Source organism: Babylonia areolata, chromosome 1 (assembly GCF_041734735.1).
Source record: "Babylonia areolata isolate BAREFJ2019XMU chromosome 1, ASM4173473v1, whole genome shotgun sequence".
In the NCBI taxonomy this organism is placed as follows: Eukaryota; Metazoa; Mollusca; class Gastropoda; order Neogastropoda; family Buccinidae; genus Babylonia; species Babylonia areolata.
In genome coordinates this window covers 70896043-70913216 of record NC_134876.1, presented here as the reverse complement: position 1 = coordinate 70913216, position 17174 = coordinate 70896043, and the positions used below count along the sequence as shown (strand labels likewise).

The following is a 17174-nucleotide window of genomic DNA, read 5'->3' as shown; positions in this document are numbered from 1 at the left end:
TATGGCTTTTCAGCCAGGCATGAACTCTTTTTTTTTTTCCTTTGATTATTTATCTCCCCATCCACCACTTCCACAACGCCCCTCCTCTGTGTGACTCCTTCCACATCTCTCTCTGTGTCTCTGTGTCTCTGTGGCTCTGTCTGTCTGTCAGTCTGTCTGTCTCTCTCTGGCTCCGACTATCTGTCTGTCTGTCTCTCTCTCTTTTTCTCTCTCTTGCTCCGTCTATCTTTCTGTCTGTCTGTCTCTGGCTCTCTTCCTGTCTCTGTCATCTCTCTCTCTCTCTCTCTCTCTGTGGCTCTGTCTGTCTAGCTCTGTCTGTCTGTCTGTCTCTCTCTGCCTCTGTCTATCTATCTTTCTGTCTGTGTCTCTCTGTGGCTCTGTCTATCTTTCTGTCTGTCTCATTCTCTCTGCCTCTGTCTGTCTTTCTGTCTATCTCTCTCTCTGTGGCTCTGTCTATCTTTCTGTCTGTCTCATTCTCTGTGGCTCTGTCTGTCCTGCTCTGTCCCTGTCTCTGTCAGTCTCCCTCTCTCTCTCTCTCTGGCTCTGTCTATCTCTCTCTCTGTGGCTCTGTCTATCTTTCTGTCTGTCGCATTCTCTGTGGCTCTGTCTGTCCTGCTCTGTCCCTGTCTCTGTCAGTCTCCCTCTCTCTCTCTCTCTCTGGCTCTGTCTGTCTCATTCTCTGTGGCTCTGTCTGTCTATCTTTCTGTCTGTCTCTCTGTGGCTCTGTCTGTCTATCTTTCTGTCTGTCTCTCTCTGGCTCTGCCTGCCTCTCTCTCATTCTCTCTCTCTCTATCTGTGTGTGTGTGTGTGTGTGTGTGTGTGTGTGTGTGTGTGTGTGTGTGTGTGTGGCTCTGTCTGCCTGTCTCGCTGTCTCTCTTCCCCTCCCGAGAAAAACAACAACAAACAAACAAAGAAAACAACAACCAACAACAACAATAGAAGCTCCCCTTCTTACGGTGTCCTCTTTCACACGTTTTGTTTTCAGTTTATTTTATTCTGTTTTTCTATGAGACAGCATTGTCAGCGATACTCATCTTCTTCCATTGACCTTCACCAAAAAAACCCACTTCGTGTCGAGCTTTTGAAAAGACGCTGTTTACTCCTTGCAGGAGGGACGCTTTTCCTTTCGTTCTTTTATCTTATTTAAACATCTCCCGCTTTAGCTTCCGTTTCATTCTTTTTATTCTCTCACTGTAACTGTCTGTCTGTCTGTCTGTCTCTCTCTTTTCTCTCTCTCTTTCTCGCTCCATATATGTTACTGTCTGTCTGTCTTTCTTTCTTGTTCTCTTTCCCAGCTTCTCTTTCTCTCTTTCTGTCTGTGTCTCTCTGTGTTTCGCCTCTCCCTCTGTGTCTGTCTCTCTTTCACTACCCTGCCTCCTCCCTTCTCTCTCTTTCTCTGTCTGTCTGTCTGTCTGTCTCTCTCTCTCTCTTTTCTCGCTCAGGTCTGTCGAGGTTTCTATTTGCTTGTCTGTCTGTTTCTCTTTCCCACCTTCTCTTTCTCTCTTTCTGTCTCTGTCTGTCTGTCTCTTGTCTCTCTCCCAGTGTGTATGTCTTCCACACATCTTCTTCCTCCTCCTCCTCTTCCTCCTCCTCTCTCTCTCTCGCTCTCTCTCCCCGACCTCTCTCTCACTTTCCCTCTTTTTCTCTGTCCCTCTCCCCTCTTTCCCCCAGCCCCCTGCTCCCACACTGTCTCCTCTCTCTCTCTCTCTCTCTCTCTCTCTCTCTCTCTCTCTCTCTCTCTCTCTCTCTCCGCTCCGGCAGTCTCTTAACCCTTTCCTCATCCCTTCTTTCCTCTTCATCTTCACCATCTCTCCACCCCTTCTTCACCCACCCCCCTCCATCTTTCCTCCTCCACCCCCCTCCCCCTCCTCTCCCTGGCTCTCTCTTGCTTTCTATGGAATCTTCTTTCAGGGTAAAAAAGAAAAAAAGAAAAAAAGGTTTCCCCGCTGATAGACAACGTGCAATCAGATTGCTGTATAAGGAAGTGTCGAAATGATTAGATGATCACCGCTGGAATGCGTAGAGAACGTGTGTGAGAGAGACAGCTTCCCTTCCCTGCCTCTTCCTTGTCTTCAGTTTCTCCAGTTTTAGAGTTATGCATGCGTGTGAATGACTGGTGCGAAAGCGCTTTGATTTGTCTCTGCACAAGATTCAGCGCCATATAATTATTATTATTATCATTGTGTGTGTGTGTGTGTGTGTGTGTGTGTGTGTGTCTGTGTCTGTCTCTCTCTCTCTCTGTGTGTGTGTGTGTGTGTGTGTGTGTGTGTGTGTGTGTGTGTGTGTGTGTGTGTCATTGTGGTTCACCCGCGCGATACAGAGTTGAAAGGAAAAACAACACACATAGAGAAGTGTTGGCATGGAGCTTTAATTATGTTTGGATGACATTTCACTTGTGTGCATTCTTGAGAGTTGAACGGCGACAAGCGTTCACTGCAAGTGTTGAGCTCAAGATAGACAGACAGACAGACAGGGGCGGTGACAGGTGAGGTTGTGATAGTAGTATACCACACACCTGATTTTGCTTTTAAGTGAAGGTTGAACGGTTTTAAATCCCTTCTACCACCCATCTCTCCCTTCATCCGTCTTCTCTCTCTCTCTCCCTCTCTCTCTCTCTCTCTCCCCCCTCTCTCTCTGTCTCTGTTTTCTCTCTCTGTCTTTCTTTCTTTCTTTCTCCTTTCTTTCTTCGTTCTCTCCCTCTCTGTCTGTCTCTATGTGTCTTTGTCCCTTTTTGTGTGTCTCTGCCACTGTTTGTCTGTCTCTGTCTCTAACCCCCGCACCCCCACCTCTCCCTCTTTCTTTCTCTGTCACCCTCTCTCCCCTCTCTTCCTACCCACCTCTCTCCCTTTCCCTCTTTTTGTCTGCCCCCCCCCCACCCCTCTCTATCCCATTATTATCCCTCACTGTCCTCTCTCTCTCTCTCTCATCCATGGCCCACCCCGTCTCTCTAGCTATCTCAGCCCCTACTCTCCCCATCCCTCCTCTCTCTCTCTCTCTCTCTCTCTCATTCGTCATGTTTTCTTTTCCCAGCTGAAAATCTGTTCCCCACAGGTGGACAAACAGCCAGCACACGCTTTTCTGCACAAAGAAGTGTCGAGATGATTAGATGATTACCGCAGGGGGTGCTTTTACAATATAGTGCGTGTGTGTGTGTGTGTGTGTGTGTGTGTGTGTGTGTGTGTGTGCGTGCGGGCGTGCTTGTCTTTCTGTCTGTGTGTGTTTGTGTGGTTGGTGCGTGCGCGTGTGTGTGTGTGCGCGCTTGCTTGCACACGGCCTACAGATTACTTTTTGGGGGAAAAGAAGAATAAGAGAAAGGATTACAGAAGGCGCGGTGACAGTGTGCTGTAAAGAGATTGTGTCCCTGTGTGTCAAAGACGCGGGAACACAAGAGAGAGACAGACAGCTGGAGAGAAAGGTGGAGAAATGATTGATGACATTATGATGGTACAGAGATCAGGTCGTCACCAACCTAACTCGCTGCCTTTTTTTTTTTTTTTTTTTTTTCTGAGTGGGGACCTGGGTAACTGGCTTCGTTGGTTTGCTCCTTGGGCTTTTCTCTTCTTTTTTTTTTCCCCCTTTATATTTCTTTCTTTCTTTTCTTTCTTTATCCTTTCCCCTTCTTTCTTTCTGTCTTTTTTTCTGTTTTTGTTCTTTTGATTTCTTTTTTTTTTCCTTCCCTTTTCCTTTCATTTACATTTTCCACTCTCGCTTTCTTTCTCTGTGTCCTTTCTTTCTCTTTTTTTTTCAGTTTCTTTTCTTTCACTCCCTTATTTTTTCTTTTCTTTTCCTTTTTATTCTAGATTTTATTTTTTCCCTTTTTTCGGTATTTCTTTTACCTTTTTTTTCTCTTTCTTTTTCATCCCTTGTTCGTCTGTTTTTTTTCTCTCTTTTTTCATCGATGCCCTCCTTTGCTGTAATTTTTAATCCCTCATGTCTTTTGAGGGTCCTTTAAAGATGCTTTCACCGACCCTTTAAAAACAAAATAAACAGACAAACAAACAGAAAATAACAAAAACAAAACCCGGGTGGTATTGAACTGACACTATTAACTTCGTCATAAAATAAATTAAATAAATAAAAAAATAAAGTAAGGTAGGTGAGGAGTGGGGTTGTACGTTTGTTGAGTTGGGTCAGGCATCTGCTTGGCAGATGTGGTATAGCGTATATGGATTTGCCCGAACGCAGTGACGCCTCCTCGAGCTACTGAAACTGAAACTGAGTTGGGGGAAACGGGATAGATGCAAGATGGAATCAAAGATGAATATTTGAAATAAATGTAAGTACGGTTAAAGGAAATTACTTAATCGACTTCGTAAAAGGCGGGGTCGTTTAATCGAACAAGAGAAGCCACTGATACTGAAGGTAAAATGTCTAAAACATCAACGTTCCCATCAACTTTCGATGACACACTTTCTTGCAGGTAAGGCTGTCGCCAACTCGGCAGTTTGAAATTATATGCTTAACTGTAACATCACTAAATCAAATATTCGGATGTGTTTATAATTAAATCGTTAATAATAATAATAATAATAATGGATACGTATATAGCACACTATGCAGAAATCTGCTCTAGGTGCTTTACAAAAACGTTTTTGTTAACATAAAACATTACATCAGTGTTACATACACACACACCAAAATGTAACTACACACACACACACACACACACACACACACACACACACACACACACACACACTGCATACATACATTTTAACATACAGGTGTATCTAACAGCTACCCTAACACATACGCACACATAGGCAGGCACAAACTTACATAAACACACGCACACACAACTCATTCATATACGTGCATGTAGTTGTGTACACATACATATGTATACACACATAGTCAAGCACAGCTAACGCAAAGGAAGTGGACCTGCCACAGTTGAACTTATTATTACATTTTTTTAAATTAAAAAGTCGTTTGATCTTGGTTTAAATAATCTTTAATGATTCAACAATACACATGATTACAATGCAATGAATGACAAAAGAGCATCAACAAGCTTGAAGCTTATACTGTGCTCACAACGTTGCACTTCAATTTTATCATGACGGCTGATGAACCATATTATCAATTGTATCAAATAACATTCATAAATAGTAAGTAATGAAATAATGAAATAAAACAAATAAACAAACAGTACATAATATAGTAAAATAATGCTAATATTAATATTAACATGAGATTAAATTTATTATCACCAGAGTAATTGGCCTGATAGAAGAAAAACACGAAGGAAAAAAAAAAGAAGAAGAAAAAAAATTAGAAGAATGGTGAGTTGATCTTTGAGAAGAAGAATCAAAGCACGTGGAATGTGGAATGGAGAGCGGGTGGGATGCTGGGGATGGGGGGTTGCAGCCCCGAGCGGCAGGTACCGTTTATTGACAGTGATCAGGTAGAGTGGCTTCAAAAGGTACCAGTTTTAACCTTGAAAGCTTTATCTTCATGTGTGTGTGTGTGTGTGTGTGTGTGTGTGTGTGTGTGTGAGAGAGAGAGAGATCAACATGTTTATATCGTTATCAGCATGTTTGTATAGATATCAGCTGTTTATTATTTTAGTTTTCATCGCAAGTTTGTATTTTGATACATGCGAAATATAGAATTGCTCTTCTCCTTTCTCTCTCTATCTCTCTCTTTTTCTATCTCTTTCTCTTCCTCCTTTCCTCCGCCCACCCCCCACCCCCTTCTGTCTCCCTTCCCTACCATCCTTCAGTGGTGACGCCGGACCAAGGCAAGGCAGACAACCCTGCAACGATTATCGGGGTAGGTGGACTCGGAGGGGCGGTAATCTGTGTGTGTGGACAGCTAATGGCCGAAGAATGCCCTGTGTCAACAGTCACTGACCGCCAAACGACCGGATCATGGCGCCGCCTGGTACCAAACCTCCCCCCGCCCCCTGCCCCCCTCCCTTCCTGCCTACCTACCCCCGTACACCCACCGCCACCCGTCCTGCCTACCTACCCCCGTACACCCACCGCCACCCGTCCTGCCTACCTACCCCCGTACACCCACCGCCATCCGGACCCCCATGTTAATGACCACCCTGTTTTGATTTTTGTTTTGTTTTGTTTTTCTTTTTCTTGTTCTTTTTTCTTTTTTTATTTGGTATAGGTAGGTGGAAAAAATAATGGGGAGTGCGGGGTAAGGGGCGGGGGGGTGGGGGGTGGGGGGTAGAGTTTGGAGATGACAGAATGAGGACGGGGGATCGGGGAGAGGGATTAGAAGGGGGTTGGGGGGGGGGGGGGTACTGATGTGCACGAACAAAAGGGTCAGTTCTACCGTTGGATTTTTTTTGGGGGTGGCTGGGGGTGTTGGGGCGGAGGGGGAGGGGCGAAAGATGGGCTGGATACGAGGGAATGGGGGAAGGGTATGGGTAGAAAGAGTTAGAAGGGGGTGGGTTTGTGTGTGTGTAGAGGGGGGGGGGGGGGGGGGGGGGGGGGGGGTACTGATGTGCACTCACGGAAGGGTCAGTTCTACCGTTGGACGTTTTTGTGCGGGCAGAAGAAGAAATGAGGGGCTGGAGATGAGGGAAAGGGTGAAGGGTGGAAGGATTTAGGACGGTGGAGATGGTGGTGTGCACGCTCTGAAGGGTCAGTTCTGTCCCTGTGAGAGGGCGTGCCGCCTCAAACTCAGGGTTCAGTGTACGCGAGATAGCTGTGCGTGCCTTGTTTGTTTGTGTCTGGTGACTGGTCACTTTCTTGCTGCACAGATCGCGTCATTCGGTTGATGCTAGGCCTTCTCCTCCTCCTCCTCCTCCTCACACCTCCTTCTCCTCCTCCTTCATTTTCTTCTCCTCCTCCTCCTTCATTTTCTTCTCCTCCTTCATTTTCTCCTCCTCCTCCTCCTCCTTCATTTTCTTCTCCTCCTCCTCCTTCATTTTCTTCTCCTCCTCCTCCTCCTCCTCACACCTCCTTCTCCTCCTCCTCCTTCATTTTCTTCTCCTCCTCCTCCTCTTCCTCCTCACACCTCCTTCTTCTCCTCCTCCTTCATTTTCTCCTCCTCCTCCTCCTCACATGTCATTCTCCTCCTCCTCCTTCATTTTCTTCTCCTCCTCTCCTCATCACATCTTATTCTCCTCCTCCTCCTTCATTTTCTCCTCCTCCTCCTCACATCTCATTCTCCTCCTCCTCCTTCATTTTCTCCTCCTCCTCCTCCTCCTCACACCTCATTCTCCTCCTCCTCCTTCATTTTCTCCTCCTCCTCCTCACATGTCATTCTCCTCCTCCTCCTTCATTTTCTTCTCCTCCTCCTCCTCTTCCTCCTCACACCTCCTTCTTCTCCTCCCCCTTCATTTTCTCCTCCTCCTCCTCCTCTTCCTCCTCACACCTCCTGTCTCTTCTTCAGTCCTCCTTCTTCTTTCAATCCATGCGTTGTAGATAGCGTCCTGTGGTTTCTGCTTTGTGACCCCCTCCACTCATTCCCCGACCGAATCTTATGATAACATTTTTAGCGGTAAAGTCAGTTTTCATATTGACATATATATATATATATATATATATATATATATAATATATATATATATATATATATATATATATATATATATATATATATATATATATATATATATATATATATATATGCTGGTTGGTAAGAACCATATAGGAATTTAATGAACTTTTTCTTCTTTTTTTGTATGTGAGTGTGTGTGTGTGTGTGAGTGTGCGCGCGCGCGTATGTGTGCATGTGTATGTGGGTGCGTTTGTGCGCACGTACGTGCGTTTGTTTGCGTGTGTATGTGCTTGTGTTTGCGTGAATGTGAAACAAAGAGACAGCACCAGGTGACCTTAGACACCGAAAAAGTGCAGATCTTTTTACACGGTCATATGACATTGGTGAATGTCAGTATGTCACCAGTAGCTTTACTTGCATACTGATGGTCTGATAACTACCCGTGACATAGGCTTAAGCACGCACGCACACACACGCACGCATGCACACACACACACACACACACACACACACACACACTGTTAGCAAGATTGAGTTGGTGAATTTGTCCCCGGAAAAGTAGATGCGAAAGAGAAGGCAGATGGGGGTGCACAGAGAGAGAGAGAGAGAGAGAGAGAGAGAGAGAGAGAGAGAGAGTACAATAACAATCCGTCGTGATGTAATACGTGTTACAGTTACGGGGCTACAGATCAATGATACCAACAGGCTTCCAGTATTACCGTGTTTATTCTGTATGGGTCGGCTGCCGCTCGTCTGATCAGCTTAGGGTCCAGCTTTTTCACTTGCTGCATGTGCTGTCCGCGGCTTTTTAAGTGGGCAGTGATTTTACCCTGTCTCTATCTCGTGTGTGTGTGTGTGTGTGTGGCTGTGTGTCTCTGTGTGTACGTGTGTGCTTGCGCGTGTGTGTGTGTGATCGATTTTTATGGCACAATTACTCTCTTGCGTCAAATCTAGTAATCTGAAGTTGTATGAGGTTGTGTAAGATCGATAAAACTGTGTTTTGATTCTCTCTCTCTCTCTCCCCCCCCCTCTCTCTCTCTCTCTCGTCCATCTGGTCCAAAGCACGTTGGGTCACGTTGCTAGGCATCTGCTTAGCATCTAGATGTGGTGTAGTGTTTATGGATTTGTCCGAACGCATTGACGCCTCCTTGAGTTACTGTTACTGATATTGATACCATCTGGTCATGTTTGTGTACCGGTATGAGTGTGTGTGCGCATGCTTGAAGTGGCTCTGTTTGTGTGTGTGTGTGTGTGTGTGTGTGTGTGTGTGTGTGTACGCTCGCGCACTCACGTGTACGCGCGTATGCTGTGTCTGTGGTATGTGTGCAAAATAAAGGAATGATTAAGACATTCAGGCAGGCATAGAGTACCTTCTTTACTTACCTAAATACCCACGTTACCGACAACTCACTCCACCCAAACCACCACAACCCAGACAGTGCCACATTGAACCAGCTGTGTCCCTTCAGTACTGATGCGACCCTCTCAGCCATACGACCCAGACTTCGTCGTCAACCTGTAATCCACGTACCTCCCACACCACACAGCTGTTGTGGAGATGCCGGCATGGTCCCTGCCCCCACACACCCTGTTTGCCCCTGTACTGCAAGAAGAAAACCGGCCGGTGAGGACTGGTGGGTGGGTGATGCCCCGAAATGACCCCCACCCGCAAGCCTACCTCCGTGGAGTCATTCTTGGATGAGGGTCTGAAAGGACACCAGTGGACAGTTGGCCCGGTGAGATGCCCCAGAATGACCCCCGCCCCAAGTTAATTCCATGGAGTCATTCTTGGGGAAGGCCTGGAGTGGGGAGTTACCCACGGGAAGACTTCAAGCCATGCCCGGAACTGCCTCCACGCCCTTACAATTAAAATTAAAAAGCAAAAATCGGTATTTTATAGACAAAAATGGTGGGGTTAATTTTGGACCGCCCCCAAAACATTCCAGTCGTGGTCCCAAAAGCTTTCCGTTGTGGGTCCGTGTGGGCTGGTGTCTCTCCGTGGTGGGTCAGTGTGGGCTGGTGTCTCTCCGTGGTTGGTCAGTGTGGGCTGGTGTCTCTCCGTGGTGGGTCAGTGTGGGGCAGTGTGGGCTGGTGTCTCTCCATGGTTGGTCAGTGTGGGGCAGTGTGGGCTGGTGTCTCTCCGTGGTTGGTCAGTGTGGGGCAGTGTGGGCTGGTGTCTCTCCGTGGTTGGTCAGTGTGTGGCAGTGTGGGCTGGTGTCTCTCCGTGGTTGGTCAGTGTGGGGCAGTGTGGGCTGGTGTCTTTCCGTGGTGGGTCAGTGTGTGGCAGTGTGGGCTGGTGTCTCTCCATGGTTGGTCAGTGTGGGGCAGTGTGGGCTGGTGTCTCTCCGTGGTGGGTCAGTGTAGGGCAGTGTGGGCTGGTGTCTCTCCATGGTTGGTCAGTGTGGGGCAGTGTGGGCTGGTGTCTCTCCGTGGTTGGTCAGTGTGGGGCAGTGTGGGCTGGTGTCTCTCCATGGTTGGTCAGTGTGGGGCAGTGTGGGCTAGTGTCTCTCCATGGTTGGTCAGTGTGGGGCAGTGTGGGCTGGTGTCTCTCCATGGTTGGTCAGTTTGGGTCAGTGTGGGCTGGTGTCTCTCCATGTTGGGGTGGTGTGGGCTGGTGTGTCAGTGTGGGCTGGTGTCTCTCCATGGTTGGTCAATGTGGGCTGGTGTCTCTCCATGGTTGGTCAATGTGGGCTGGTGTCTCTCCGTGGTGGGTCAGTGTAGGGCAGTGTGGGCTGGTGTCTCTCCGTGGTGGGTCAGTGTAGGGCAGTGTGGGCTGGTGTCTCTCCGTGGTGGGTCAGTGTAGGGCAGTGTGGGCTGGTGTCTCTCCGTGGTGGGTTAGTGTAGGGCAGTGTGGGCTGGTGTCTCTCCGTGGTTGGTCAGTGTGGGGCAGTGTGGGCTGGTGTCTCTCCGTGGTTGGTCAGTGTGGGGCAGTGTGGGCTGGTGTCTCTCCATGGTTGGTCAGTGTGGGGCAGTGTGGGCTGGTGTCTCTCCGTGGTTGGTCAGTGTGGGGCAGTGTGGGCTGGTGTCTCTCCGTGGTGGGGCAGTGTGGGTCAGTGTGGGCTGGTGTCTTTTGAACTCCCTCAGTCATTCAGGGGCAGTACCTGATTAACTCAACGCGAACTCATGTGGAGTGCATTTAGCCCTGCCTGAAAGACCTCCATTAGGAGTCAATTTATCAAATGCTCCCCACCCCCCACAACCCCTGTCTCAATATTTGTTTTCATTAAAAAGAAAAAAAAAAAAAAGCTTGCTGTTACACGCATTTTAGGAAAGTAAAAGTATTCTATGCAAAAAGGTGATGAAGTTAATGGGGTGGGCAATGGAGTGGAATAAAATGAATAAAAGAAACAAAACAAATAACACCTGCCCTCCAAGGGGTGTATTTCTGGGCTGACTCCAGTGGAGTCAAAACGGTGTTTGGAGCCAGTTTGGTCAAGGATACACGTCCCATAGCCTTTTACAGTCATCGGCCAGTGAACTCATACCCACTGTGTCTAGGACACGGCATAGGGAGGCGGGGCCCAGTCCTCTCATTTCGCTGTTCTAACCGTCCCCGACCGAAGCCAGGTACCCGTTCACACCTGGGTGGAGTGAGGAAAGTGCCTTACCCAAGAACACAACACTGCATCAAAACTTGGCCTCGGACCAAGATATGATCACTGGTAGTGAATACTGATTCAGAAGTCCAACGCCTGTTAATATTTGTCACCGGGATTCTAAATCATTTACCGGGCGACAAGCGGGAGAGGTGGAGGGATTCAGTTACCTTGTACCCGGTATAGAGATAAGGGCGGTCCTGCCCGGGAGGTCGTCATTGTGTACGTGGGAAAGAGACCCCGGTGATGAGCTTGTAGCCCCCGTCACTTGACCTCACTTAACTTTTACCTCCCCGGTCACCTAATCCCCGACACAGTCGGCCGGGGTTCAAAGGCAGTAGCTTAGAAAAAAGAAGTCGCAGTTACTACCACCACAGCTGGGGATTTTTTTAAAATTCTTTTTTAATAGCTTTTTTTTTTTATCTCCCAAAGAACGACGATAAAAAGGATATGCGGCTTAATATTCACTGGTCGGATATTATGTGAATAAGGTAGTCTTCAGAGAATATCTTAAGTCACCGAATAAGTTGCATATTGATTATGTGATCCGTCTAAAATCACGAAAAATGAAAAGACGATATAGGTTGATGATAGAACAAGAAATGTTAAGAAGGAAAAAGATAAATTGTCAGTTGAGTAAATGTTTTGCTCATTGTTGGTGTGGGCAAGAAAAGAGCAGCATAGGAAGTGACCGACCTCTGTGCAGTTTGCCTCAACAAGTGGAGAGAACATTAAACGAAAAGTGTGTATTATATTTTGGTGAAACCGTATTATCGATTTTTTGGGGGGGGGGGGTTGGGGGGTGGGGGCGGGGGCTTCCTCTTACATTTTTACTTTTTTTTAACCATTGATCTTTTTCTTTTTCTTTTTAGAAATGTTTTTAAAGGCCCGCGCACTGGTTTTACAGCAACAGTGCACAAGAGGGTTTTTTTTTTTCGTGTTTTTCCCCCCAGTAACCGCACTGAGTAAAAGTGCATTCCTGCTCAGCAAATATCACCTGTCGTCCGCTGAGGACCTGTGTCCTGAAATAATGAGTCAAAGTTCCTGAACATGAGTGCTGTATACTCTGAGTGAATTCCCTTTTCTCTCTCCCTGTCTCTGAAATGATCTGTGTTTCGGACAGAGGACTTTAACATCCACTTAACAAAAACCCTTTTGTACACGTGCGTTTATGGCTGCTCTCCTCCATTCATTGACAGTCAGTCGATCCGCAGGCATAGAAACGTGGGGTTTTTGTTTTAATTATTTTCTTTCGTGAGCTACTAAACTTATTTACTGGTATTTAAAAAGACGTAAGTAACGGAGAACGGGGTTTGTTGACTTAGGGACGACGTGGTCGAGGTCTTGTGGACTTGGGCCATTATATGGGGGACAAGTCTGGGTTATAATTATTCAGGCGCCTTCCTGGGCTTAGTCACGGTTATTTTACTGTCTTGGAGGGTTCACAGCCAGGCGAAATTCCTCTCAACGTCTTCCAATAAAGCTGTTTCACCTCCGGGTTAGGCAATATCACATTTCGGTTATCTTTGTTGAGGCGGTCGACCGTAAGGTGAACCCATTTTCTTGCAGTCGCTTAGCATTTACACTCTTACTCAGCGCTGTGTTTGGTGCAAAATACAAACTGGATTTTTGTTGGAAAAAGGATTTATGCAGAACTGTAAATTGTTGGCTGAGATATCGTTGAAGTGTTGTGTTGCATGATAACATTGCCTGTGTGGGAATCGCCGAAACACACACACATGCGGACGCACACACACGCACACGCGTTTACGCACACCCGACACACACGCATGCACACTCGCGAGTGCGCGCACAAACATATATGTACACACACACACACACATGCGCGCGCGCGCGCGCGCGCACGACGCACGTTCACACACACAGAAGCACGCACGCACGCTCACACATACACACACATACACATACACATACACACACACACAAAACAATGTTTCAGCTTGTACGCATGCTTGCATCTCTCTCTCTCTCTCTCTCTCTCTCTCTCTCTCTTCATCATTCACACACACACGCACACTCTCTTTCTCTCGCTCTCACTCTGTCACTCACTCACACATATTGCGATCTGAACAGGTAGTTGCAGGAAACATGCTGATTCAGCCTCATCTTGAACATTTTTATGTTCACAACATATAAAAACAGACACTTTTTTTTCCAGATCAAAGCGGAGTGTGCTGTGACTGGAGACAGGGGTCATCATCCCAAGACAGATGAAAGGAACTACAAAGAATCCGTTATGTTGTGGAACCATACTACTATAACGTCGTCGTCTTTTTCTCCTCCTCCTCCTTCTTCCACCTCAACTCTGTGAAGAGTCATTGGGGCGCCGCACAGAAGAGCTGTTCACCAGATTCTCCCAGGTCTGACGGTCGTGTGTCAAAGCCTGGATCTGCAGTAAATGCTGCCCGTTTTATCAGAGATCCGACACAAAGAGAGGAGGCCCCAGGCCCCAGCAAGCGTTAGGGGATAACATCGAAACACACTTCTCCCTCCTGTGAAAAGCCAGCCAGACAAATCGAAACTGTCTGTGTCGTGGAAATCGATCGCGGCCGAGGCGTGGGGCCGGCCAAATTGTGTTTTCTCCTCACAAACGCATGGCACTTGCCCCCTGTAGACGGCGCAGGCCGATAAACTTGTCAGAGCTGGTAACTGCCGGAAAAAGAGATTCCGGAAAGGCGGGGAGCGGGCTGACGAGGCGAACAGGCCATTTCTTGCCAGTCTTCCTACCTTCCTTCTGCACTTCTCTATTCACACACAGGCCGCGACACAAAGAGAGAGGGCAGGGAGGATCGATAAGTTAATTAAGAAAGGCTTTGATCGTCATTGACAGAGAGCTGCTTTGAGCCAAACGAAGTCAGCAGTGCAAGAGGGTTCTCGGGCCTTCGTGGGGCTCGTGGCCGTGGGGTAGAGAAAGGAAAACTGACTGCTGCTGAAGTTGCTGTGACCATCACTGTCGTCATCTGTAGATGTCATCGCCCTGCTATAAGTTTTTTTTTTTTTTATTATTCAAACAGTGTCGAGGATTAACGTCATTCTCGCTTCGAAAACAATAACGGAAGTTTAAGAATGACTGGACGGCGTACTCTTCGACATCTGACAAATTAAACGAGCGATTGAATTAAGAAATCCTGTTTGGATGTGAACCAGAAAGGATACCATCAAAAGACAGTTTGTGGCAATTTGGCCTGTGTGTGTGTGAAGATCACGAAACTGGTTTTAGAGCAAAGGTTGACACAGTGAATTTCTCTCTGTACCTGAGTGGTGGAGACAGCGTTTACACGCGCTGTTCACTTCAAGGAATTATTCCAGTTGTGTGTGTGAAGATGGACAGGACAGGAGGAGTCAGTGCTGGTGGATGTGGTGGTGTAGGGATGGGAGTGGCGGCCCGGAGGAGGGGATGGACAGAGCAGTGCGGGGTGGTGGTGGTGTGTCTGCTGGTGGTGACGGTGCACGTGGGGGTCAGTGCCAACACCGTCCTCTGGTCACCGACACGGTCTCCGACCAGTGGTGAGATGTGCTGTGACGTGTGTGTGTGTGGGGGGGGGGGGGGGGGGGAAGGTGTGTGTGTATGTGTGTGTGTGTGTGTGTGCGTGCGTGCGTGTGTGTGTGTGTGTGTGCGTGCTAGTGTTTGTGTGTGCGTGCGCGCGCGCGTGTGTGTGTATGTTTGCGTGTGTGTGAGTATGTATGTATGTGTGTGCATGCACGCGCAGGTGTGTGTGTGTGTGTGTGCGTGTGTGTGCGTGCGCGTGTGTGTGTGCGTGCGTGTGTGTGTCTGTTTGCGTATGTGTGTGTATGCACGCGCGCGCGCGGGTGTGTATGTGTGTGTGTGATGGCCATGCGTACATGCTGAGCACTGTGGCATGACGTGTGCAGACATCACGTGTTGGACGTGCAACAACAAGGCCAACAACGAAGACTGCAACAACTGGGCTCCTGATCTCAAATGTCCCATCAGTGAGTCACACACACACACACACACACACACACACACACACACATATCTGAACACCAATGAATAACCAAAATTATCAGTATGTATTGTTTCGCTGATTTTTTTCTCCCCGTTCTGAATGGTTCTTTGTTGTTTGGGATTGATTCAGGAACTACTGTGTGACGTGTTTTAGATCTTACAGAATGGCGTGTTAATTTCAAAATTATTGATTTAAAAAAAAAAATTTATAACCTCGCGAACTGATGTGTAATGGTTATTAGTTGCTATTTTAGTTTACTTCACGAACTGACGTGCAAGTTAAAAAAAAAATTTCCTCACGATCTGACGTGCTGTGTGACGGGCGCAATAGCCGAGTGGTTAAAGCGTTGGACTGTCAATCTGAGGGTCCCGGGTTCGAATCACGGTGATGGCGCCTGGTGGGTAAAGGGTGGAGATTTTTACGATCTCCCAGGTCAGCTTATGTGCAGACCTGCTAGTGCCTGAACCCCCTTCGTGTGTATATGCAAGCAGAAGATCAAATACGCACGTTAAAGATCCTGTAATCCATGTCAGCGTTCGGTGGTTATGGAAACAAGAACATACCCAGCATGCACACCCCCGAAAACGGAGTATGGCTGCCTACATGGCGGGGTAAAAACGGTCATACACGTAAAATTCCACTCGTGTGCATACGAGTGAACGTGGGAGTTGCAGCCCACGAATGCAGAAGAAGAAGAAGAAGACGTGCGGTGTTTCACTTACCTCACGAACTGACCTTTTTTTTTATTATCTTTACCTCATAAACTTACGTGCAATGTTTTTGATTTTACCTCACGAATTGACGTATTCTTTTAGTTGTACGAACTGACTTATTATCTTTGTTTTTACCTTACGAATAGACGTGTTGTTTTACGAACAGACGTGTCGTGTTGTTTTTACCTCACGTGATATTGTTTTGAGTGAACGAATTGACGTGTTGCGTTGCTTACACCTCACGAGCTGATATGTTGTTATGTTGTTGTCGTCGTTATTGTTACATTTTTACCTCTCGAATTGGCTTGTTATTTGTACCTCATGAATTGACGTGCTACGTGTACCTCACGATTTGACGTGTTATGTGTACCACGCGAATTGATGTGCTAGGTGTGTACCTCACGAATTGACGTGTTATGTGTACCTCATGAATTGAAGTGCTCGGTGTGTACCTCACAAATTCACGTGTCATGTGTACCCCACGGACTGACGTGCTATGTGTACCCGACGGGTTGACGTGTTATGTGTGTACCTCACAAATTCACGTGTTATGTGTACCTCACGAATTGACGTGCTGTATGTGTACCTCACAGAATTGACGTGTTATATGTACCTCACAGAACTGACGCGCTATGTGTGTACCTCCGAGTCACAGAATTGACGTGCAATGTGTTGTTGCAGACCACACGGTGTGCCAGACCGTGCACCGGTTGAGTGTGCCGAGAGGGGTGAGCGTGGAGGTGAGCAAGCGGTGTGTTCACACGTCCGTCTGTACCCCGCATCACGTGGGCTGCTCACTGGACGACCTCACCGGGCAACAGGTATGCAGTGGGGACAGTCTGAAAGTCTGGGGAGGGGGGCCCGGGAGGGGGGAAGGGGGGGGGGGGTTGGGGGCGCGTGCGAGGGAGGGGGGCTTTGTTTCAAATTAATAAACTGTGAGGCGCGGAGAGCAAACTTATGTGCTGTTTTGATTTTTTATGACATGTGCTAAATTTAGCATGCCTGTTTTTGTTTGTTTGTTTGGGTTTTTTTGTTTTTTTTTTGGTTCGTTATACAGTTGAACGTCTTTTCATTGAGAGTGACATTGGGCTGGGAAAAAAAAGGAAAGTAGAAAAGAATTCGGAAGACTCTCTCTGTGTGTGTGTGTGTGTGTGTGTTTGTGTGTCTGTGTCTGTGTCTGTGTCTGTCTGTTTCTATTCATGTGTGTATAAGTGTATGTGTGTGAGCGTGAGTGTGTGTGTTGTGTGTGTGTGTGTGTGTGTGTGTGTGTGTGTGTGTGTGTGTGTTTCTATTCCTGTGTGTATAAGTGTCTGTGTCTGAGCGTGTGTGTGTGTGTGTGTGCGTGTGTGTGTGTGTGTGTGTGTGTTTCTATTCCTGTGTGTATAAGTGTATGTGTGTGAGTGTGTGTG

The 17174-nt window shown here is 47.3% G+C and overlaps 1 protein-coding gene across 2 annotated transcripts in view; it reads left to right on the top strand.

Annotated features, from left to right (window-relative positions):
* Positions 1 to 17174, top strand: part of LOC143286775 (ly6/PLAUR domain-containing protein 6-like) — a 50345-nt gene that overhangs the window by 28335 nt on the left and 4836 nt on the right. For both annotated transcript variants that reach the window (XM_076594560.1, XM_076594553.1), the window contains exons 2-4: positions 13240 to 14588; positions 14955 to 15035; positions 16447 to 16586. In XM_076594560.1, the coding sequence (XP_076450675.1) occupies positions 14405 to 14588; positions 14955 to 15035; positions 16447 to 16586 (405 nt within the window). In that variant the 5' untranslated portion in view covers positions 13240 to 14404. The remainder of the gene's footprint in view (positions 1 to 13239; positions 14589 to 14954; positions 15036 to 16446; positions 16587 to 17174) is intronic.